At 37.6% G+C, this 23,910-nt stretch overlaps 1 protein-coding gene across 3 annotated transcripts in view; it reads right to left on the reverse strand.

The window, feature by feature from the left end:
* LOC120745791 (phospholipid-transporting ATPase ID-like) overlaps positions 1–23,910 on the reverse strand; it is a 47,584-nt gene that overhangs the window by 15,073 nt on the left and 8,601 nt on the right. For 2 of the 3 annotated variants that reach the window (XM_040050946.1, XM_040050945.1), the window contains exons 2-9: positions 13,914–14,007; positions 12,408–12,466; positions 8,837–8,950; positions 7,668–7,766; positions 2,850–2,911; positions 1,136–1,208; positions 708–778; positions 510–592 (exon numbers count right to left, since the gene is read on the reverse strand). In XM_040050946.1, the coding sequence (XP_039906880.1) occupies positions 510–592; positions 708–778; positions 1,136–1,208; positions 2,850–2,911; positions 7,668–7,766; positions 8,837–8,950; positions 12,408–12,466; positions 13,914–13,956 (604 nt within the window). In that variant the 5' untranslated portion in view covers positions 13,957–14,007. Of the gene's footprint in view, positions 1–509; positions 593–707; positions 779–1,135; positions 1,209–2,849; positions 2,912–7,667; positions 7,767–8,836; positions 8,951–12,407; positions 12,467–13,913; positions 15,357–23,910 lie in introns of those variants that run through there. The other variant, XM_040050947.1, reaches the window with a different exon arrangement.

Here is a 23,910-nt window from a genome sequence, read left to right on the forward strand (position 1 = left end):
AATAACTATAACTGTAATAGTAACCGTTACATGCCTCGGCTTTATTTAATTTTTTCTCTGTCTATTGTTTTGGGCATAACTGGTTTAGAAAATTACCAGCGTTAATAAGCATTAATGGAAAGAGTGGCATTGACTACATTCATAAACATGTATTTTGTGTAGTCAAAACATGTAAAACTACAAGGAGGCCATAAACAATAAACAACATTTCCAGATTTCTTTACAGAAACTGTGAATGAAGTTTAACTTGTTTATTATGTCTTACGTTGAGTATTGCGGTGGGTAGGTTGCCATTTATTTATTATATAAATAAAACCTTTTATGTATACTGTGAGAAATAGCCTTAACAGGGTAAGTCATTTTTATTTATATAGCACATTTACATTTAACATCAAAGTGCATTACACTGAAAAAATTGTGTGTGTGTGTGTGTGTGTGTGTGTGTGTGTGTGTGTGTGTGTGTGTGTGTGTGTGTGTGTGTGTGTGTGTGTGTGTGTTTACAGTCTCACCGTTAAAATCTGCCAGTTTTTCAATATCATCCCCCAGGTCTCCCGTCACTGGGAGGGCCTGTCTCACCTTCAGGTTAGTCTCTCTGAGGAAGAGAAGCCGAGAAAGTTAAAAAGAGGAAGAAAGAAGACGGCTGCATAAGCGGAAGTGAGAACAGAAGGATGTGGTTAGATGTGAAAAAGGAGGAAAAATAGACAAACCCATCGAGTTCTGCAGTCTCAATGTACACAAGGTTGAGTGGTTCACTGCTGGAGAGCAACAAGAGGTCTGCCTGAAATTACAAAGAATTTATGAATGGTAAAAATGTGTGTGATCAATGACAGGATTTTATTACTCAACTAAAAACTTACGTTAGGTTTACTGACATCTCTGATTGTTCTTTTGTCTTTTAGAAAACGTCAAAATTACAATATGAAAAACTTCCCCTAAACCTAATTTGGTTATGAGTCTGTTCCTTTGAACAGACATGCTAAAAGTTCACCGAGTCAACCCACAAGAACAAAATAAAACATCCAGAGGAAGTCAACAATAAACTGTAACACAGTGAAATACAGTTTATATTCTATGTGTTGGGGAAGAGAAAAACGAACAAATAAGAAGTACTTCCACCCTCTGATCCTTTACTTACTGTAACAAACTGGTTGTTTTCTAGTTTGATGATGTCTCCCACTTGGACATTCATCCATTTCTCACTCCGTAGCCTGAGAACAGGGAGAGGTTGGTAAGTGTGTGTGCACAGTATCACTTTCCCTTTTCTTTGAAGATGGTCAGGAAACAAATGCTCTGAGGGCTCACAAATAACCACTGAACACCAAGGTCATCCTAATATTAGTCATTTTCCTTTTGCTGGATGTTCCTGCCAGTTTCCTGTATTATCTCTCTGTGTATTTATCTGCCAATAATAGCCAGAGTTTTTAATAGTTGGCTGGAACTGGATGCTTTGCCAAGTTTCCCATTACATGTTTCTGCTCATGTTGGTGTTTCAGATTCCCACAGCTGACATATTTTTAGGATGATCTCTTTCTAGTTTGTAAGTTTTCTTAATATTTGCAGTAATCTTTAACATGTCAAAACAACGTAAAGGAATAATTTTCACATCAGTTTTTCAAAGATTGTAAATAATTTTCATGTATTTTTTTGTTATCATTATATAAACAGTATAATATTTTTGTTATCAGGGTTTTCTGTGTTCTCTGTATTACTGTAGGTCTTTACCTTACAATAAAAAGCACCTTGAGGCTACTGTTGCTGGGATTTATGTATTGAAAAGGTTTCTTGGATACTAATGGCACTATTGAATTTTTTAAACCATTATTACTATTTATTGTATTAATAAAATGATTATTACAACCCTGCAATCAGCTCTTATTAATAGTATTCAGCATTTTCCTTTTTCTGATAGGATATACTTCATTTTTCCTCAAAGTTGCAAAAAACTGAAGTACAGGAGCAAATATTAAACACAACTTATAAGAAAATGGAGCTTAGGAAATTACAATAAGATATGACAAGAAAAAAAATCACTCAGTAATTTACTGATAATTTCTAATTAAACAGAAAAAAGTACACAAAATATAGGAGAGTAAATCTAAATGGAAAAACAGAACAGAATGTAAAACACAATAAATACAGGTACTGTGGTATGAGTTTGTTTCTGAATCTCAGTAGCACAGCTGCTTCCCCAGTGACTAAACACAGAATAATGAACGGGACATACGCTTTAGTGAAATAAACTATTTACTCCAGTCCTAAAAATGAAGTGATCTTTATTTTGCGTATTTAACAGAAGGCGGCCTTGTGTCAGCAGGAAGTAAACTTTTTCCTGCAGCTGCTTGTGGACTAAACAGTGAGCAAGGCAGCCAGGAGGAAATGAAGACATATAAGTTAAAATATTTTTATCCACCACACCTTTCCTAAGTAAAAATACAAATGGGGGCTTTATCTCTTATTTGATTATAACATCATCACATCATGGTATACAGGCCTTGTGATAACATCCCATATGGCAATTTTGAGACCTTAAAACAATTAGAATCTCACTTGATGTATAATGTTTAATTGTTCTGATAATAGCCAAGCGCAGTGGATATTTTTGAACCTGTATTTTCCTTTTTGCGCTCCAATATAGCCACAGGAAGCAGCTGCAGGATGGTGGGCAGCACTTGTTTTGTTGTTGCTCTTACGTCTACTATTTCAAATATGTGAGCTATGCTCTATTTGGGATCTCACAGGCACATAAGTGACATTCCACCTTCAGAGCTGAAACATCAAATACTTTGAATCCGTGCATGAGGATATGATTCATGGCACCCACCCACCCACACAAACACACACAAACTTACTTTCTATCAATAAGGACTTGGACTTTTCGGTTGTTAACTCGATTGTCGCTCCTGTGGCGATTCTGGGAAACAGAACAAAATGACAGGACTGAGTCAGAAAAGGTCACAGGAAACTTAAACTGAGTTCACTGATTTGGTTTTTTTTTTGTTTTTTTTATGACCAAATTTCTCTTTAAAAGGTATCAGTCACCAACTAACAGAGTATGCGAGAAGAGATGATAATGCAGTGACTGTACAAAATGAAGAGGGTTTTAGCCGAGTTAAACCTCAGACTCTTAGGCAAACGTCTACTTCCCTCCATGATGACACTTCTTTGTCTCGTCTCATAGACTTACTATTTATTTCTGTATGTGAGACAGAGAGTCTGCTACTGAGCTAAAACTGAAGGGTGGCTTCCCTTCTGAAATTATATTCAGATTACAAAAGGGTTAAATGTGGTTTATTGATTGGAAACATTTACTGTTACTACTTGTTTCAAATATGAAAAAGGCCCAGCTCAGATATGGCAAACTCAGTGAAGCTTTGCACAGAGCAGAAACTCATCTGTACGGCAACACATTAAAGAGATGCTGATCAGGCTGTTGAAGAGGAAGTGAAGGTTACAGCCACAATAAAATAAAGTTAATGTTGAACTTGTTCTTTCTGTGTTACAACCTGAAGAGGTTATGTCTGGATTTTATGTTCTGCTTTCTGGGAAGTCAAAGTCTTTCTTTTTTCACCTTTTACATTCCACCTTGTTATCACCTGACCTTTTTATTCTAATTCTTTGTGAAGAGATCACATCAAGATAGTGGTTATCCAAAACTGTTAACTTCTGTTGTCAATTCTCTGGCAATTGCTGATGGCTGTTGATCAGTTGAATTTATGACAGTATTTTTTAAACAGAAAAAAAAACCTGCCATTAATTGTTTTAATGTAAGTAATTTCTAAAACCAACAATTAGTTTTCTAGCAACAACTCATATGTGAATTATCTCATCTCCAATTATCTCATTTTTTTTGAACAATTTCTTGTGTTATATTGAGTTCCTGTACTTTCTGCCGTTGTCTGATATTTTTTCCTAATGTCTTGATTATCTTGCTTCCTATCTTTAGCTTTTTTATCTGCATTTGTAAGTGTTTGCCCAACCTTTAATTAGTTTGTCTTGTGTTTAGTTACTTTTATTGTTCATTTACATGCCTTTGTCCCTTTGCTTTGTCTGTATATCAGTTTTCCCCCCTCTGCTTGGATTATTTGAACAAGTCTCCCTCAAGTGTCATTCTGTTGGGTCTTTTCCTTTTGTGAAAAATTGAATGGCAATTTAAGTGATTTAATAGAATAGCCTTTATTGTCATTGTACAGAGTACAACGAAATTGGAGTGCCACTCCCTTGGTGCAAGATTCAATAATAAATATAAATGTAAAATATAAAAAGTACAATAAAACAATCGCAAGTACTCAAACAATAGTAAGTATGATATATACTCTCACCAGTACAAAGCAGGAAGATCAAGCAATAATTACTCACTATTGGGATGTAGCATTACTTTAAATTCATTCTTACAAAGTTTGAAATCTCTGCAGCTGACTTGAAACTAACTTGTAAAACTCTCCTTTTACAACTGCATTCCAAACACCAGCCATAGTTTGCTTTTGCAAGGTCATCTACCTCACCACACTTGGTCACACCTGGAATGCTGAGATCAAATTAACCCTGAACCAAGTGACCCTGTGAAAGTAGCAGACGTTTACCAGTCAGGATCTCTGCTGCTTAACAAAAAGACTTCTGTTTCTCTTCCTTGAGCCAGTCTTAATGGTTTGGCATTAAGTCCTTTTCCACTCACATGCAAACACCGGCACACATGCACATTTGTCTGGTTGACCTTAACTGCTGAAATCATTGTTTTACAAGTGCTTTTTTTTTCTGGTTTGCTTCTCACAAATTGATAAAAGAATAAGGAAACATTCTGACAATTAAATAAAAAGCCGTATCCCTTTTGAACTTGCAGCTTTCGGTCATTTGTGTTAAGCACATTGGGTTTTGTTTAATGAAATGTGCTGTCATTGTTTACCTGACTGGTAAACTGTCATTGCCATTTGTAGAGTAGACGTAGAGAGAGGGGAAGTTATTTCTTAATCAGTTTTAACTCCCAGATGACGGAATTGGCTGAAATTTTCGCAAAAATGTCTGAAGAAATATTCAATTGAGCAACAGTTTGGACATGCGTCTTAACTGGCACTAGAAGGCATGAGCACATCACTCCTGTCCTCGCTAACATACACTGGCTTCCCGTCAAATATCACTTGATTTCAAAATCCTTCTGCTCACTTTTAAAATTCTAATTAACCTGGCCCCTAGCTACTTAACTGATCTCCTTGATCCGTACAACCCAAAGAGAGCACTAAGATCCTCCAGCCAACTGCTCCTAATGCAACCAAGGTCTCATTTAAAAACCAGAGGTGACCGTGCATTTGCCATCCCTGCCCCTAGACTCTGGAATAATCTCCCAGTCGAAATCCGTACTTCGGAATCAATTCAATCGTTTAAATCCCATTTAAAAACACACTTGTTTAACTAAGTTTTTGAAACAAATTAGTTTGACTTTCATTTGGCCTGCACTACGCCATGTCAATGCAATTTAAAGTATAATTGTACTATTTGTTCTTTGTTCTGCCCGCGCTGCGGTTTCATTGTGAAGCACTTTGATGAACACTAGTCTTTTAAATGTGCTATGTATATAAACTTTGACTTGAATAAACAGTAAAATGATTACACTGAACAGTAAGCCATTAAAACAAAGTGAAATAGAGAAACAAACAAAGGCATTAGTAAGCAGAGATAGGAAAATTCATGATAATCCAGAGAAACGAGTAATGATACAGCAGTTAGTGAGCGGTTAGAATTAGCAAGTCGGAATAGGTTGAGTTTTCAAGCGTGCTTTAAAGGATTAAACGGAGTCAGAGGCACGAAGGGTAGCAGGCAGAGGTTTGGTGCTACAGAGGCAAAGGCACGATCACCCCTAGTCTGGGCTGGGCCAGAAGTAATTTAGCAGATGATCGTAAATAACGGCTGGCAGCATAGAGCCTGAGGAGGTCGGTGAGATAGTCAGGCGTAAGGTTGTTTAGGCATTTGAAAGTAAGCTGCAGAACTTTAAAATCAATACAAAATTTAATAGGCAGCCAATGTAAATCAGAGACCACTGGAGTAATGGAGGCAAACTTTCCAGTTCCGGTTAGGAGACGAGCCGCAGCATTCTGAACAAGCTGCAATCGTTGGAGGTGAGCGAGTTGGAGTCCAGAGTAGAGTTACAATAATCATATCTACTCTTCTCTCAGCTTCATTGGCAGCTCCCTCTCCTCACCTCTTTATGTTGCTGCCTTTATTCAACATGTTGTTGAATGTATGTCTTTTAGGCAACAGAAGTGCCTGGATAGAGTGGAGGCCACAAAATAATGTTAAATTTATCAAATATTAGTTGCTCTAGTCTCACATCAGTACTATCTAATATCACACAGACTATGCACTAGAGAGATGGTAGATTATAGTGTGAAAAAGGTAATTTTCTGGTAGGACAGACAGCCACTACAGCAGTTTTAAAGGACAAGTTTTTAAAAAATCAGGTGAAACACAGATAAATAAGTCGTAGACAATATGTGTATAATGACAATATGTCAGGTGTCCTCTTTTTGTTAATGATTGATGCAAAGTCTGAAGTGAAGTGAGGTGGGGTTCTCATTATTCAGTTTCTGAAGGAGATTCTAGTTAAAGTTTGACATGGGGGTGGGGGCAACGCATAATGAGTGACTAACAGTTAACATCAGATCCAAAATCCTATTATTAAAAAGACAGTTGCATAAAAGTTGTTACCTGAAGAGGCATTGAGCTTGAGATGGGCTGTTTGATGTTTATATAAATTGACTGAATAGAGAATCCCAATAGTGATGGTTGTATGGTCTTCTTGTGCTGTGCTCGCTTTTGGGTGTTGGGGTACGTGGGGGATGTGTTTGCATCTTCTGACATGCCTGTTTTGCATTTGGAAGCTTAAAAGTTAAGGAGTGCCACATCTCACCACAGATACGGTAACTTTGCAGATTGCAGTCAACTGAATTCTGTTTTCTTACCCCTCTTAATTCAAGCTACTTGGCTGCTGTAGAACAAACAACTCTGGCAATATGCCGAGTGTCCAGGTCTATTTACTCCAGAGGAGGCTGTAAAGATTTGTGAATGGAGTCCAATATGAGTGGATGAGTCAGTGAAGCTCACCCTGTCTTATGACAGTGACAGTGAGGGGAGTTGCTGAGGATTTCGTAAGCTTTATTTTCGGTAAGTGTTGCGCTCAGCCTCTGCTAGCTGCTGTTAGACGGCTTTAGTGAAACTCTCTTTGAAATGGATCTAACATTGTTGGACTCAGAGGGAAAGTGTGATTTTTAGGACGCTTCAGTCTAGCATTTGCTGCCAAAAGTTAGCTTATAACCAGCTGTTGTCTTTGTTTAGCCACTCGCTGTTAGCTGTCTGGAGAAGGGAGGGTCGCATGTCTAATCTACTGACAATAAGTAACTGTGACAGTTAGAAATGAATTAATTCTAAGTTTATGAGAAGGATAATAACAACTGATAACATATCTGTACTTGAGGTTTAGCAGGGTGCAGAATTTAAAATGTAAACTGAGAAATCTGTATTGCAAACTTAGAAGATTTGGATACAAACGTAACATTTTTATTAGTTTCTAATTTTTCTAATAGTATAATAAAGGACATGAATTATTTTGGTTGTAGATGTGGGTTTTTTCATTGCTATCTAGCCTTAAAAAAGCAGAAGACATTTTCAAATGTGCTCACAATATCATCAGTTGCATCCTTGGCAGCGGTGACCGTCAGCACGAGGATCAGGGGGACGACAGTGGTGAACCAGGACAGCGAGGAAATCTGAGGAATCACCTGAAGAACACAAAACGCAGAGAAGAAAAACTTTATTTAAACTCAGGTTGGAATAAAGTAAAGAGCCATGGGCGTATGTTTACTTACATAATGAAAAGAAAGGTGTGTATAAAAAAAGATTGTGTGCATTATGCTCATTTTAAACTTGAAAAGAGGATCTTCCTTTGTCAACGCAACTTTTTATTAAACAATATTGTGGCTATTTTTTTTTTCTGTTTAATTATACATGTGTGTTGTGTTTGCCGAGTAGTGTTTGAGTTGCCAAAATCTGCTTCCCATTGAAATTTTGTTTCAGTAGGAAATCTAAATAAAGCTATTTTCTGTTTTGTGTACTTTGGTGGATTAGATGCACTAATTAAGAAAAAAACAGATGTTGGTTATTAATCAATTTAAACTGCAGTGTCTAAGTTCCTTTGTTATGGTACAGTGGTCACTTTAAACTCTGTCGTGCAACGTGACTGTTTAGCACATAATGAGGCAATTTCCTGTTTTTGGATTACTGCACACCCTTAAATATCACTGCAGTGCGAACCGTGGACAAACTTTAAGATTCCTTTGATGTTTTAGGAAGTGATTCTGACAGTAAAAGCAAAACTGAACATATATCAAGTTACTGATTAAACATAAAGAAGTTGTTTCAGAGGTTAATTTTTTTGGTTTCTTGGACAAACTGGGAGAAGAGTTGGAGTCTAAGAACAAAATCCTTTTTCGGGAATAAGTCATTACATCACGTCTTTGTGTTATCTGTGGTTCTGTTGATTCGTGCGGATGAGGATTGTTTCCTGGACTCTGAATTCTTTGCGTAATTATTCTGTTCCCTTTTGTTTGCATCACGCTGTCTCTGGGAGTTTGGTGTTGTTCCCTCTTTCAGTTTTATTTTGGACGTCAGATCCTTATGTGGGTTTCTGCATTTTTAATTCCTTCTGTCTTTCTTTTCCTTCTTTAGTGAACAATTTAATTCATGTATCCTTCATTGTTTTCTTTGAGAAGTTAAAGATTAAAGTGTCATACACACTCCGTAATTAGTGTGTCAGGCAACTAACAGTGAGACAGGTTTGCTTAAAACTCACCTGGAGCACCAGCAGGAACAGGAAGTAAGCGTTTGCCACCCTCTGGAACTGCTCAAACAAGTTGATGGGCAGGAAGGTGAAGATATTGTACTTTGAGGTTTTGATGGCATTTGTCTGCAAAAGACGGAAAGAAAAGGAGATGTGACGAAAATTTAAGAATAAAACTGACAGCAGAGTTACTTTTGAGAAATTCTGGAGTTTGTTGAATGAAAGTATTTGTGTCATTTTTTAAGGAAGCGCAAAGTGTTATTAAAGTTATTAATAGACCTAGGAAACAAAATTAGCTGTCCCTACTGTGAATTTGATGGTGAACCTTCTGTTTAAATGAGGGTTGTAGTTGGAGAATGATGGGTGGAGGTGTCGGGTAACTCTGGACGAATGGTTAAACAGCCAGAGCGTTTTGTGAATCAGGTCAGTTTAGGTGGACTGATCTTGTAATTGCATCTTGGGCTTCCCCTGTACTTGATATGACATTTCTGCTGCATGGGCGCATGAGACTGAAAGTCTTCTGATGTGGGGGTCTACACAAAGTGCAAATGCAAGTGGTCAGTGTGGGATTTCCACAGAGTGATCTGTGTAGCCCGAGTGCTTGAAATGGCACAGAGGTACACAAAGAGATGAGCTTGACGGACAAATTAAATGAGATATGGCATGGTTTAAGCTTTTTCTGTGAGGAGTCACATCTTGGAAACTACTGGACAAATAAAGCCTTATATCCGAAGCATCCGGTCACTGTTTGAAGCTCTTACTCTGTGGACTGCACTTATATAAATCTATAAAACCTTAATGGCTTGCATTATGGAAATTGGGCTCTAAGTATAAATGGTGATAAGACAGTCAAATGGTAGGTAATCACATTTAAGGCTTTTAAGAAATATTTGCCTGTGCTTTTGGTCATTTGGAAACTGAATGGCTAAAATTATGTTTGGGTCCAAAGGCAGGTAGCATAAAGGAGAGTGAGAGTACAGCTTGAATATTCCTGAACAGATTCTCAGTAACACCAACTAATTTAATAATCAGAGCACTCTGTAATCAGCCTGAGAAAGTAATAAAGTTAGAAAGCACTTGTTTTGAGTGAGACCTCATATCCCTGATGCAGTTCTGTGTCTACTCTTCTCAATAAGACATTTTCCTGTGTTTTATTCAACAAACTAAAAAAAATGAGTCAAGCCTCTGCCATTTTTCAACAAACTTCAGTGACACATCGTACCACGGTCGCGACACCAACAGAGAATGTTTGTCATGGATTATCCTGTTACTCTGGATCTTTACTGAAAAAGCAGCAAGTCCAGCAACATCTGCAAACCAATGTGAAACATTATATTGACTTTAAGCACAGTCAGACTTTGTAATTATTGATTAAATTAGTGACTGGAGATGAGATTAACTCATTACCAAAGGGTAAGACTTTGAGCAAACAGCCACAAGCGTTTCTGTAAAGGTAAAACATATATGAGCATTCACTAATTTGGGTTGTCTTACTATTCAGTTCAGTTAAGGTTTATTTACATCAGGGGTCTCAAACGTTCGGCCCACGTCACCTACTTGCCGCCGTATATTGACGTGAAGAACTATAAAGCAATTTGGCCTTTGATGTTACATTTTTGTTAGAGAGGATGTGTTTGTTGCTGAGTGCAACGTTAAAATAAGTTCTTTAAAAAGCAAAAAATGATATATTAGGAAGGCAATATGAGCAGAGAGCAGAAACATGTTGAGGGATTGGTACTACTTGAACACTAAAGTGGCCTCATGTGAGATGACAGTGCCAGCAGAGGCCCCACAGCTTGAGTTTGAGACCCCTGATTTACATGGTGCCAAATTACAACAACAGTCACCTCAAGGTGGTTTATACTGTAAGGTAAAGTCCCTACAGTATTTAGAAGGAAACCTTAACAATCCAACGACCCCCTGTGAGCAAGGACTTTGTGACGGTGGGATAAAAAAAATCTCCCTTTTAACAGGAAGAAACCTCCAGCAGAACCAGGCTCAGGGAGGGGCGGGGCCATCTGCTGCTACTGGTTGGAGGGTGATGGGAAAGAGAAAAGAAAGAAAAGAACTTTCAGAAACAGGACAAAACACAGACTAAGGGAAAGAATGTAATTACATGTTTGCAGCGGTATATACAAACACATGGTGAATGGTTCACTGCTTAATGGTTTCCTACCATGTTTTTGTCTATGTGATTACAAGTCATCTGTGATTAAGTAGCAGCATACACACAGTAATTTACTTATCAGTAAAAGTGACGTGACTGAGGCTGAAAGCAGAGGTTCTACAGAAAAATAGATAAATAAATAAAATAGAAAAATGCTTTGCCTCACAAACGCTCGAGCTTCTATCACTGGTAAAAACAGATTCCTTAGCTGCTCAATGGTTATAAACTTTAGTGTATTAAACGATTAATTTTGCAACCTGTTTGTGGCATTAACCACTCTCAGCGTTGCTCAATTTATATTTTTTTGTAGATATTTTTAGGTCGTTGTAGGACAATGTCTCACTGATAATTACACTACATTTCCTAGGAGCATCTCTCAGATTAAGTAAAATTAACCCATTTAAAAATGTTGAGGTTAATCTGTTTGAACCAAAATACATACACAGGGTTAAATATCCTCAGAGAAGTCTTTGTCGACGGTTTAATCAGATCAGAATCTGTAATGAAACTCCTCCTTAAGTATCACAGGGTTTTTCTAATGGATGTTATGTGACTCTTCTGACGTCCCTACAGATATCTGAAAGAGTGAGAGGCATTTTGTCTGCACCAGGTGGATGTTATCAAGAAGCTGGACTGCAGCTCACGTGTCACGCTATCTCTGCATTTCTTCCCTAAGAACAACCACCCACACGCTTGAAAGTTTGTTTTGACTGTAAAATGTACAAGTACGCAAACAGAGGAAATGACTGTTTATGTCTGTTTTCATTTATTTGCTAATGGCTGTGTCCTCTTTAAGCCGAATATTAGCATACAGCTAACACACAGCTTAGCGTTAATAACATCTATTTCAATATCTAGTGCAACAGCCTTTTGAAAATTTAATTATTTACTAATTTTTTATTTTTTATTTTTTTCAAGTAACAGCATCCTCCATAAAGAGGATTCTAAATTCTAAAAGAACACATTTTATAAGATGTCTGCTTTGGATACATTTTAATGATTATGTTCACAAGACTAAAAGAACTTCTCCTTGTTCGCGTTTTGGTTTTTAAAGCGTAACATTTATTGATACACTGGTTTGGCCTTGAAAGCAGCAACTCAGAGCAGAAAATGAAGGCATTTACTCAACAGCAACCTCAGCTCTTTGGTTTTGGCTGACAGCCCGTATCTTGATAAAATCCAGACACATAAACACAGCCCCAAGGAGGTTTTTTTCCTGTTGTTAATATCGAGACTGACAGAAATTGTGTTTAACAGTGTTTTGTCTAAAAGATACGTGGGCGACAACATCTGTTGTTGATCTCCATCTCTATTTCAGTCACGTTTGTAGTGGACAATAGAATTTCACTTTGATGAACTGTGAGTGGAAAACTCACCAATGACACACACGCAGTGTATCCTCTATTCAGCACTTACCGCATATTTAAAGGAGAGATTGTACTCGCGGTCGTTTGCTCTGATTTTCCTTTCCAGCTCTGCAAAAGAAAAGACAAAAATGAAAAAACAAAAAGCACGACCATAACTGATTTGTATCTAAATATTTTCTTTATAAAAATATAAAAAATAAAAAACTGTGTAGAAACTATAAATGCTATAAATTTGTGAAACGCAAATAGCAGTGATTTTTTTCCCCCACTAGTATTTTGACTCGTCAACAATGCAATAGGGCCTTGTTTAATGATACACTGCTTTAGTGCCAAATTTAGAAATTCTTTCAAATCCAGTTATACAATATAACTTGTTATAGAAAAACTAACTTTTATGGCCTCTTTTTTACCCCTGTTCCGTTTGTTATGATGAACGCCTGTAAAATTGGAGGCAGGTGCTTTGGAGTCTGACCTGAACCCCACTGGAACCTATTTTATGCTGAATTGGTGCTTTTGGTGGTGCAACACCAGTTCTGTCCTCATGCCATAATGGAACCAGTCCATATTTCAACAGGTTTGCAGCATTTTATAGCATCTCCTAATCTTTGCTAATTTAGGAGGGGGAAAAAATAGCAAACTGAATCTATGAGCTGCCTCCACCCAGTCTTCTGTATGCTTGTCAATAACCCAGCTTCCTTTCAGTCTGCCCCGAAGCCAAGCTAATTGAATAAACAGTCTCGGGACCTGTTTATCTGCCTCAATGACTCAATTAGGGTTCACCAGAACGATCTGCTGTAAAGCAAGTTCGACATAGCTGGGCTATTTTTGAGTTTGCTGGCTCGAGTATGCAATAGTAGTTATCAATTTCTTAGTAAATCCAGGCTTTCTGCTTCAGGCTGTGGGCACACTAATGTGCAATATTAATGTCTATATTCCACATTTGTCCACACAGTCTACCACCTTATGTCTTCCTTTTATATTTTATTTTCCTTTGCCATAAGAGCTGTAACACCGAAATTTCTCATCCGTGGGATATTAAAGGTTTATTCTATTGTATTCTATTCTATGCCAAAGAAATTTCTTTGTACTGGAAACATTTAAAGAAATGTATTAGTGAAAATGCATTTTAAAGTGAAACCTTCAACCTAACTCCAGTATCATTTGTGAGACTGAAATCTCTGGCTTTTGGCTTAACGTACCTCACTAACCCGTTACTCTTGCTTCCCTGACACTAACAAAAACAATCCCAGGTCATCAGCTGAAGTTCTGGAGCTTTCACTTACTGCCAAGTTTTTCTCTGTTGATGAAATAAAGTTGCTGTCGAAATGTTGTCAAGCACTGTATATAAAACAACAATAATGTTTAGAACTCTAAATATTAGAATTATTTAAACGCCATTATAAAAACACTAAATCTGCAGAGGAAGTTCTTCCAAAGCTTTAGGCTGAGACTGTTTTTCATTTTATTTTTTCAGTAATGTCAGTAGTGAAAATACAGACGGTAAATATTATGGCGATCCGCTGATATTAATAAACTAAACCTGCTCAAACCTTACCCCTCTCTTTCTTCCTGACACAGTCCAGCCCAAAGAATGACATCTTCTTTTCCTCTTCTTCCTCCTCCTCCTGCTATCTGCCCATCATACCGATCTGTTAAGATCAAGAGAAATTGTCATAATGTGGCTTAACAAAAGATACAAATGAGTCACTAATTATCTCCCTTACAGGGAAGTAAATTCACTCTCGAATATATTACTGCCTTTCTCCTGGAAACTAAGAGTTGAAACGTCAGTGCTGTTAAAGTAGGAATTGCTGCCAGCCGTCATTAGAGCATTTTCCCGTAATGTGCTCTATGAGGTAATCGTTCCTCAAAATGCCCTTTAAAAGGCATTTTGTTTCTTACCGGAAACAATTTTCAGGCCAGGGAGAAAAGGTTTAGACATCTAAATGGAAGGTGTGTTAGGAAATGGTTACAATATAGGGGAAAAAAACTGAAAAAAAAACACAGCTCTTAGGCTATCTAATGAAGGAAAAGACGTCTTTTTTGTGCCAAAACCCCTTGCTCTAGGTCTACATCAGGCCTCTTCATACGTTTCCCATGCTGGGCAGCTTGACTCAGAGGGGACACTCCCCTCTTACGCCACAAATCCACTTCTTCTTTTCTCATTCAGGGCAGGAAGAGGGCAGAGCCAGGAGCAACATCTGGACGTGGTATCTGTCTCCGCCAAGTGAGGAACACCATGTGTAGCTGTTAATGCCAAATGCCGAACCGAACCACATGGATTATGTAAGAGGATACGCAAATCCCTTTAAACCAGTAACTTGTCAAAATGGATTTAGTGCAAAATAAACAGACAAATTTTATATGCAACAAGAATGATATGTCATTACTAAATCATAGAAATTTATGTAGATTTAAAAAGAGTTTGCTTCTACGACAAAAAGGTGTTTGTAATTCTGGTGGGAGCACATGGCACAATTTTAAACTCACTGAAAGAAAATTATTATTAGGATTTAATATTATTTAAGAATTTGATCAACAGCAAATGCGTAAAACTCTAATGTTTCAATAAATTTAACATCGCAAATTGAATTGCAAACTTGTAAGAGAGACCCATGATTACAGAAGTCGAGATTATTACCTCTACCAAAGAGCTGAGGTTAGGGTTGGTCGGTTAGTTGGTTGGGTTAGGGTATGGGTAAAACACTGGAGATTTTTCAATAAATTTAACATCCCCAAACTAATTGCAAATTTATAAGAGAGAATCATGATTACAGAAGTCAAGATTATTACCTCTGCCAAAGAGGTGGGGTAAGGGTTGATTGGTTGGTTTGAACCAGAGCCTTGGCCCATCTCAGGAATAATTAACTTTTAAAGTCGATCTTGATCTAGATTCTAGGTCAGGAGCTCTAGATCCAGAACTAGATCCAGGAAGGTTTGGAAAACTTTTATTACCTTGGCAAGGTAATGAAAAATTTTCCATCAAATCCTTAGAAATAAATATTAAATAAAAATAGTAACAAGAGCACAAAATTTAAATGGAATAGTATCGCATTTTGTATATATTCATTTTGTTTTCTTTGTTCTTTTGAAACATGCTTAAAAAGTTTATAATGCAGTAAAAATACAGCATTTTGGGGTCAACTTGAAAGAAAAACAGATGTGAAATGCAAAAGTTAGAACTGTGAAATCTGTAATGTGATATTTAGAGTCACTTTTTGCAAGTATCGTGTCCCAAATTTTGCCAAAACAAACAAATGCAATAGAACTTTAAGTGTGGTTTTAAAGACAAAAGTTTGACCTTATTTGACTTTAAAGAGGCAGTCATAGGTCCAAAGTAGTGTGATACTTAGAACCCCCATTTATCATTTCCTGACATTCCCCGCTAACATTTTTTCTAAATATTGTTTGATGTGACATTTAAACTCTCAAAATGCTGAAACATTCTTAAAAAGACAGGATTTTAAACAAACAACTTGATGCAAGTTAAAAAATGTTATGTGGAAACATCTCATACAGTTGAAGGAACCATAATGTCAGTTACGCAGGAAATTATGCAACTTCATTTCTATAAGCAGCAGTAGGAATCATAGAGACAGTCATGATGACTGTTATCAGCTATCTCACAGCCTTGCTTATGGCAGAGCTGGTGTTTGTCAAAAGCAAGGCGGCATTTGCCAGAAAGGTTTTGCTTTTTCTCCCTTCTCAATGTGGGACTGCATTGCTGTGAGGATGTTGTGTTTTAATGCACTGAATAAGAAAAAATCTGCTAATGTTAAAAAGCAAATATACAGCTTGTTGTGTAGTGTTGACGTGTGACAGCGACAAGACTGACACACCCACACATACAGTGCACAAAACATTTAGCAGGTTCAAGAAATGTACAAGAACAGAGCATAAATGTGGTTATGAGAGAGAAGCAAGCGTGTGTCACAAAAGTAGTTGTGGTTTTTGAATCCCGCCTCTCAGCTTTGGTTGCCAAGGTGACGTCAGCATTGGAGCTATAAATATCAACCATATGAGTTTGTTGAAGAATGTGAGGAAAGTATGGAAATACAAACAGAAAACACAAACACAGACACACACACAAAGACACTAATACAGTCGGGGTTGGGCAATTTAACATAACGAAATACAGTGTTCACGTGTTTTTATTTTCTTAGCTAACGTAACATAAAAACCATTTGTAAACTATTTATTCACTGATTGAATAAAAGCTCTAACACCTCTCTTATTATCACAGGATTTTCTGTAGTGTTAACAATCACAAGATTGTGATTGTTGTTGCTAGTAACATTGTCTCACAGTGTGACCCCTCTGACCAAAGTTCTTCACAAATGATGGTGTCAGGAAGTGACTGATGTGCAAAACTATCTTGATTTCAGTTTTGATCAGATAGCCGCCCATCAATGACTTCAGCAGCATGCATGCTGGGAAATATATGAAAAGTAAAAAAAAAACAAAAACAAACAAACATCCACCGGATACTTATGCAATGCATTGCGAAACATACTTTCATCTCCAAGCATCGCACGCTGACGCTTTGTTTGAGGCATCGCAACAAAAAGCATCAGACGTCCTTCGGCTTTGTTGATTCGTAGCATCGTGAGAAGCAATATTTGATGCTGTGAGCTAATGGTCTGTTTTAAGAAGCCAGGGCCTCAGTTTTCACACAGTTTTGGAGTTTTGTGTTCAGACTTTGTTTTAGGATATTTTTAATTTTGCTTTTGCTCGCTGGTTACAGTTACGTGCCTAAAGCGGCTCGGTGTTAGTGCAAAGCAGTCTGGGTTAATCTACTCCCCTTTAACAAGATTACCCTGCAGATTAATGTTGCACATTTTAATTGCGATGTCCTTAAAAATGTTCGTATGTGACAAGTCTCATGACCCTGAGGTGATATCGATAAAACAGAATTATTCAAATGAGAGTGGGGTAGAAAGACGAAATTAGACAATGAAACTATTTGGACGATCTTAAATCTGAATGTTTTCACATGAGGCTGTTTTTCCCACTCTACATTTGGATGGTCTCCTAGGCTGGTTAATTTGTCATCCATCTAAGACAAAAACATGGCTGATTTACTACTGGTAAATCCCTTTGCTCTCACTATGAAAATCTGGCCACTGCTGGGCTTCAGCGTCATTCAGCTGTCTCGAGTCTTGAGTCCCAGTGTCTGGCAAACTACCTCCATTAACTTGGACTGTAGCTCATGGTAATAGACCCTGTTCTGCTCTGTAGGTCCACCTGCAACCCGGTGGATCACTCTAACCAGAACTTGATTCATTTTAGAAAGAATAGTTGTGCCTCCTTTTACACACACAACCTTGCTACAACCACAAATGATATATCTAATTCTATGGAAAACATTGTGGGGCGGTACTCCAGCACCTAAATCTGAAAGGTCTGTTAACGCATACTTAGAGATATTTGCAAAATAACAAGAAAACAGTGACATCCCACAGTCCGCCTAAACCAAGACATTCTTCTTTCTTTAGGCAGTCTGGGTCGGTTTAATCCAGGCTAAACTTGGTAGTTTATAGCAATGTGGTAATAATGCTCTGTAATGCAGTGGTACAGAGCAAGCTGTGGTTTTCATGGGAGATGTGAGGCACACCAAGGGTAGCAGACATTTATATTTTAGGTGATATTGATTAGTTTCGCTCACTGAATTCTGTTATTCTAGCTTTAGGGATATCTGCAGTTTTGGAAATCATCCATGTAGCTTGTGACATTTCTGGTTGTGTCTTGCGGAAAACTCCACAAAGAGCAGTGAATCTCGGAATAGCAGCTCAGGTGAATGGATCACAGCCTGTACACAAAGAACAAATGAATTATGTCACTTATTTATAAATAATTCGTTAACCCCACGGTGGACTGCTACGTTTGCCCAACTTCCAAATCCCACTTTAAACTCTGCTTATAATCTTTTTTTTTTTTAAGAAGAATTTGATAGGAAATTTTATGGTGGAAATGGTGCGCTGAAGTAAAAACTGGGTTTGACGCATTGCCCAACTAAAGTCAACAGAGCTTACTTGCTTTGTAATAATCAATGATAGATTACAAAACAACACTATCAGGACTCACTTTCACTGTGATAACAGACTAGTTTCGTTTGATGGAACAAGTGAGGTTTCTAAGGAAACTTGTTGATGAACAACCTTTTGGGATTTACTTACTTGGATGATTGAGCATGCATCAAGACCCCTTAAATGCTGGGAAACAAACCCCTCATTCATTCACTAAGTGACTCAGTTGAATAAAAAAAAAAAAAATCAGTCTATTCTGCAGACAAACACAGAAGTCATGTGGGTCGACAGCGAGAGGCGTGTCCAGCCTGGTGAAAGAGGAAAAAAAGTTTCATTTTATTCCTCTGCAGCCATCAGGACGACTTAGCAAGATTTCAAATGTCAAATGGCGTGGATTGTTCAAGTTTCTCTGATCCATGCAATCGGTTTTGGCAGACTGTGACTTTGCAAGTTTTACTGCTGTGTCGACACACCACAAAGACCAAACTGATTCCACTGAATAAGTTATGGATGGTCTGAGAGATTTACCAGCTGTTTTAGCTTAGAATGTCGCTAAGGTCTGATAAATTACAACGTACAAGTACTGTTAACAAAATATAATTAAAGTTACTTGTACTCTGTAAACTGTTCATTTTTTAAGGATATTAGTGCAGATTTTCTTCATCTAGGCGCTGCATGAGTCGCAAGATAAATATAAGGGTTTCTCCTACAACTATACACACCTGTATTGAATTAGTGATAAGTTTAGAGTGAATTTTCTTGTGAATTATTTTTTATATGAACTTTTTCTGATCTTTAAAAGAGATCTGGCACCAATATGATGTTTCATAAACTTTTTTTTTGTAGTGACGCATAATGTTTCTGTGTTATTGTGCAGCGATATCAGAAGCATATTCAAGAATTGCAAAGAGCTTCACTGGTATAAAAACAAATTTTAAGTGTATTTTGGTCCAGACATTGACAGTATCAGCACAGGAGAATGTGTTTGTATCATGTTTGCTTTTCATTTTCAGAGCAGACTTATCAGTATATCCTTATCCTGTGTTAGGTTATATGCAAAGAAACTTGTGCAGCCATCACTGCTGCACAAAAGTCTTTGCATTTAGTTTTGACTTTGTCTTGTAAATTCTTAAAGAAAGGCCCAAAGGTTTTATATACACACCTCCTTTTTCCAGAGGAGCACAACATTTTCCTACGTTCACTTCTTATGTAATCACAGTTTCATGGAGATATTATAGTGGTTATAGTTTTGCAGAACATTTTTTAATGTAAGTTTGCAGATTTTCCATGTTTTTATGGATCCTGTGAAGCACCAGGCATCCACTTTTGTTATGTGTATTTTGTTTTATGACACATAAACAAAACAAAACATTCTTTTGCGTTTAGTTATGTAATTCAACCTGCAGGCTCATGAAACATGCTGGAGTTGTGTAATCTCTTACTGTAAATATCACATGTTCACTCACTGATAAATCCTATCAAGCACGAGAAGAGTCTGATAATTGCTTTTTATACAGTACAGTGCAGATATGGAAGCCAATAGTTTCCTGGTTGCTGAAATTTCAGGTACACGGGGGCATGGATTGCGAAAAGCTTAGCTATGAAGGCAAATTCTTACAAAACTGAATAACACAAATCAAGAACAAATCTTTCAAATCCTTTAAATATTCATCTGTCAACAAAGCCAACCAAAGAGTCGAAAAGTCAAACATCCTTAAAAACTACATTTCACATTAGTGGATGAAGACTTCCTCCAGTTATGGTACTTGTGCTGTTTTAATCATTTTGAGACACAAACTGCTTCACGTTTGGCTTTAAAACCAAAGTGGAAAAGAGATAAGTGAGTCAAGGGGAGACTGAATATAAACATACTGTGGTTTAAATAAAACCACTTTCACGGATGAATGCACTACTGTTTGTTTTAATTATCTTCAACGTGCACACACACAGACACAAACACTCAAGAATCAATTACACTTAATCGTCATTAACATAACTGCTACCTGCCTAATTTTAATTTACAATAAAACTTGTGCTAAACTTAATTTTATCCCAACCTTCATCAGATCTTCCCACTAAAATCATCCAGCATAGATCATACATATATAACGCACAACAGATTTATGCATCTACAACACACAAACACACACATGCACACTTTCTCTGTGCAGTTCTCCTCTTTAAAGTGCAGCAAACACCATCATCATGCAAACAAAGGTGTGTAAGAGTATCCAAGTTGTCAGAGTCACCTGTGGCCGGTCAGAAGTCACACAAATGAAAGGCTGTCTTGTCCAATCGGTGATCTCTGGTTTCTGAGCTGAACAGAGCTCTATTATCAAAACAGACTGCTTGATTGCAGCTGAAAGAAAGACTCTTTTCCTCTGTGTGCATGAATCCAAATTATAGAAAAGCTCCCTTTGTATTTGTCCAGTCTGAAAAAGGATGGTTTTCTACTACTTAAGGCTAACAAAGCAATCAAATGACTAATTACAAAAGCGACTTGTGGATTAACAAAGGTGGTGTCTTAGTATAAAACTTCAAAACATGTTTTTTAAAGGTTAGAGGAAACCAAAGAATTCCCAAGATAACATACGTCAGGCTTAAAATGCATTTCCGCTTCACTGAAGCGCTGTGGTTATAATATTTATGTCAAATTTATAAAGCTTCGGTAAAAGCTCTCCAACAAGCTATCAACATATCGCAAACATCAAATGTCAGTGTCATCCTGAAATAGACATCAACACTGCACATGCAGATGAGAGCTGTTGCAAAACAGTTTCCATAAAAGAACCAATCAGACGATGACCTGCAGTAACAGATAAGCCAATGCGCACAGCTGCTGTTTTTTCAGAGCCCTAAGCATGTTCCCTCTCTGTGTGTTTTGTCTAATGGCAAACAGAGCTTTGAATAAATGGGCCCTGTTTTCACTGTGGAGAAAAGGTGTGTGTAGAGAAGAAGGAAACATTTACAAAAGTTTCAGCAGTGGAAAACTCTTAATGGCTATTAAATGTTATCACAAGTTTAAGAGCTTCTCAGTCAAAGATTAAAGGAATATAATTGTTTGTCAGATGTTTTCTGTGTCTCACAGTAACGCACAAGGTAGACTTTGGTAGCAGTACGTCACACAACACAAAGAGCTACAGCGTCTCTAAAACAGAGACATTAAAGATTAAATGAAGAACGTTGGACTATTTTGCGCTTTGTTCGACTCATTTACATCCAAACTCTTCTTAGCTTTATACACTAGTGTATCTATGTGGTTGAGACGTTTGCCTAATAAGAAGAGGATCCCAGCATCTGGTGTAAAAATCGGACAAAACAAAAGTGTGGAGTTATGCTATGAAGACCCCATGTGTATGAAGAAGATGCTGAAAGTAGCTGTTAGATTTATACACCAATAAGAAAAGAGTGTGCTTTTGGTTCAAATGCATCTCATTGCAAGAGTAACACTGACTGATGAAAAATGATGCGTTGGAAGTGACAGAGCCTTCTCATGAATATTATAATCCAGTGACACTTTGCCACACCAGTAGTTTGACAACACTGCATTATCTGACACACAATGATGTGTGAGATGCCTGAGCCTTCCTACATCAGCTCCTCTGAACAAATCAAACTTAGTTTAGTTAGTTCCCATAGAAAGCGTCGTGTAACTCTTCCTCTAATCGCCGCATGGTAGTGGTTTCATTTTAACACAGTAAAAAAAAGTGAAACAAAAAACCCAGCAGACTTTTGATGAGACTGGAGTTCAGCTCTTGTTCTTGGTTATGTTTTGCTTTCACTCGCTGTTTTACTCTAGTGACTTCCTACCTGATTATGTTTAGGGATGGGAAAAGCTCACAGATCAAAAGATGAAACAAACAATGCTTAAAGCTTACCTACACATCATAGGAGCAGGATGCACGAAAAAACTTTTGGATTGTTTTCTGGGGGAAGACTAGTTTGCTTCCTACACTGGACGAATTCAGACTTAGTAAAGACACAAAATGAGTCTGTTGGTTTCTCATAACTGATGCGATTGTTTTGGGTGTTTGCGGTTATTTTTTTCCCCACCTATGTATTTTTTATCAGTCATCTCTCTGACGTTGTTTTTGATTCTTGTCTTCTTATGTTTTACTGCTTTTTGTCTCTTTGTGGTTATTTAAACCTTTGAAATGACAGCAGAGATAATGGTGAATTATCTTTGCAGTCATTTCCCACCTACTATATTTGTAGTAGGTGTCATCGTGTTCAGTTTGCATATTGTTTTACTCTGAGCTCTGTGACTTTGTGACTGATAAGCTCAGAATGATTAACAGAAAAACTGAAATTTTTCTTTGGTGATCCTGGTTTTCAGGGGTCAGCATTCCCAAACCTCCACCCTAGGTTTTCTCCTGTGTCTCTATCAGCAAGTACTTGTGTTATCTGTCTTTTTGCTAATAATAGCTGCCCTACAGTCTGAATGTTTCAGTACACTTCAGCCTTTTGAGGTAAGTAGAGCTGCAACATATAATTGAGTCAAAAATTTGTCAATCACCTAAAACTATTTTGGGGATTAGGAAATTATGTCTGTCTTCTTCTGTTTAGCTTTCATTGTATTCATTCATTTATTCAGTGGGTATATTGGTTGGTAGGTAACTTCAGCAGATAGGCATTTTCACGCCATGGTAATACTCTGGCATTAACTCGGCCTCCAATAACATCATGAGGAATCTCAGAGACATTTTTGACCAGGACATGTCCTTCAGTGTCCATATTAAACAAATATTCATTCCATTTGTGCAATATCGCTGAAATTAGAAGCATCCTGCCTCAAAGTGATGCTGAAAAACTAGTTCATGCATTTATTACTATTACTATTATCAGGATGTCCTAAAAACTCCTGAAAAGCCTTTAGTTAATTCAAAATACTGCAGTGAGAGTACTGACAGAGACAAGAAAGAGACAGCATATTTCTCCTACACAGACTTATCTTCATTGGTTTCCTGTTAAATTCTGAATCAAATTTAATTTTATTGAATAAGCAGAAGCCATCTTATCTTAAAGACCTCCTAGTACCATATCGCCCCAATAGAGCACTTCGCTCTCAGACTGCTGGTTTACTAGTGATTCCTGGAGTATTTAAAAGTAGAATGGGAGGCAGAGCCTCAGGCTCCTCTGTTTTCATTTGGAGACAGACACAGTCGCTACTTTTACGATTAGGCTTAAAACTTTCCTTTTTGGCGACCCTGAATCCTCCCTTAGTTACACTACAATAGGTCTCTTCTTCACTAACCTTTTTATGTGTTTATCCACCACTCTGCATTTAATCATTATTTATTGTTCATCTCTGGCTCTCTTCCACAGTGTGTCTTCGTACTGTCTTTCTCCCCTCACCCCAACCAATCACAGCAAATGGCCCGCCCCTCCCTGAGTCTGATTCTGCCGGCTCAAGAGTTGGGAGGTTGCTTTGTAATCAGAAGGTTGTCGGTTCGAGCCCCGGCTTGGACAGTCTCGGTCGTTGTGTCCTTGGCCAAGACCCTTCACCCGTTGCCTACTGGTGGTGGT

This window comes from Simochromis diagramma, unplaced genomic scaffold (genome assembly GCF_900408965.1).
Source record: "Simochromis diagramma unplaced genomic scaffold, fSimDia1.1 OVJJ01000131.1, whole genome shotgun sequence".
Classification (NCBI taxonomy): domain Eukaryota; kingdom Metazoa; phylum Chordata; class Actinopteri; order Cichliformes; family Cichlidae; genus Simochromis; species Simochromis diagramma.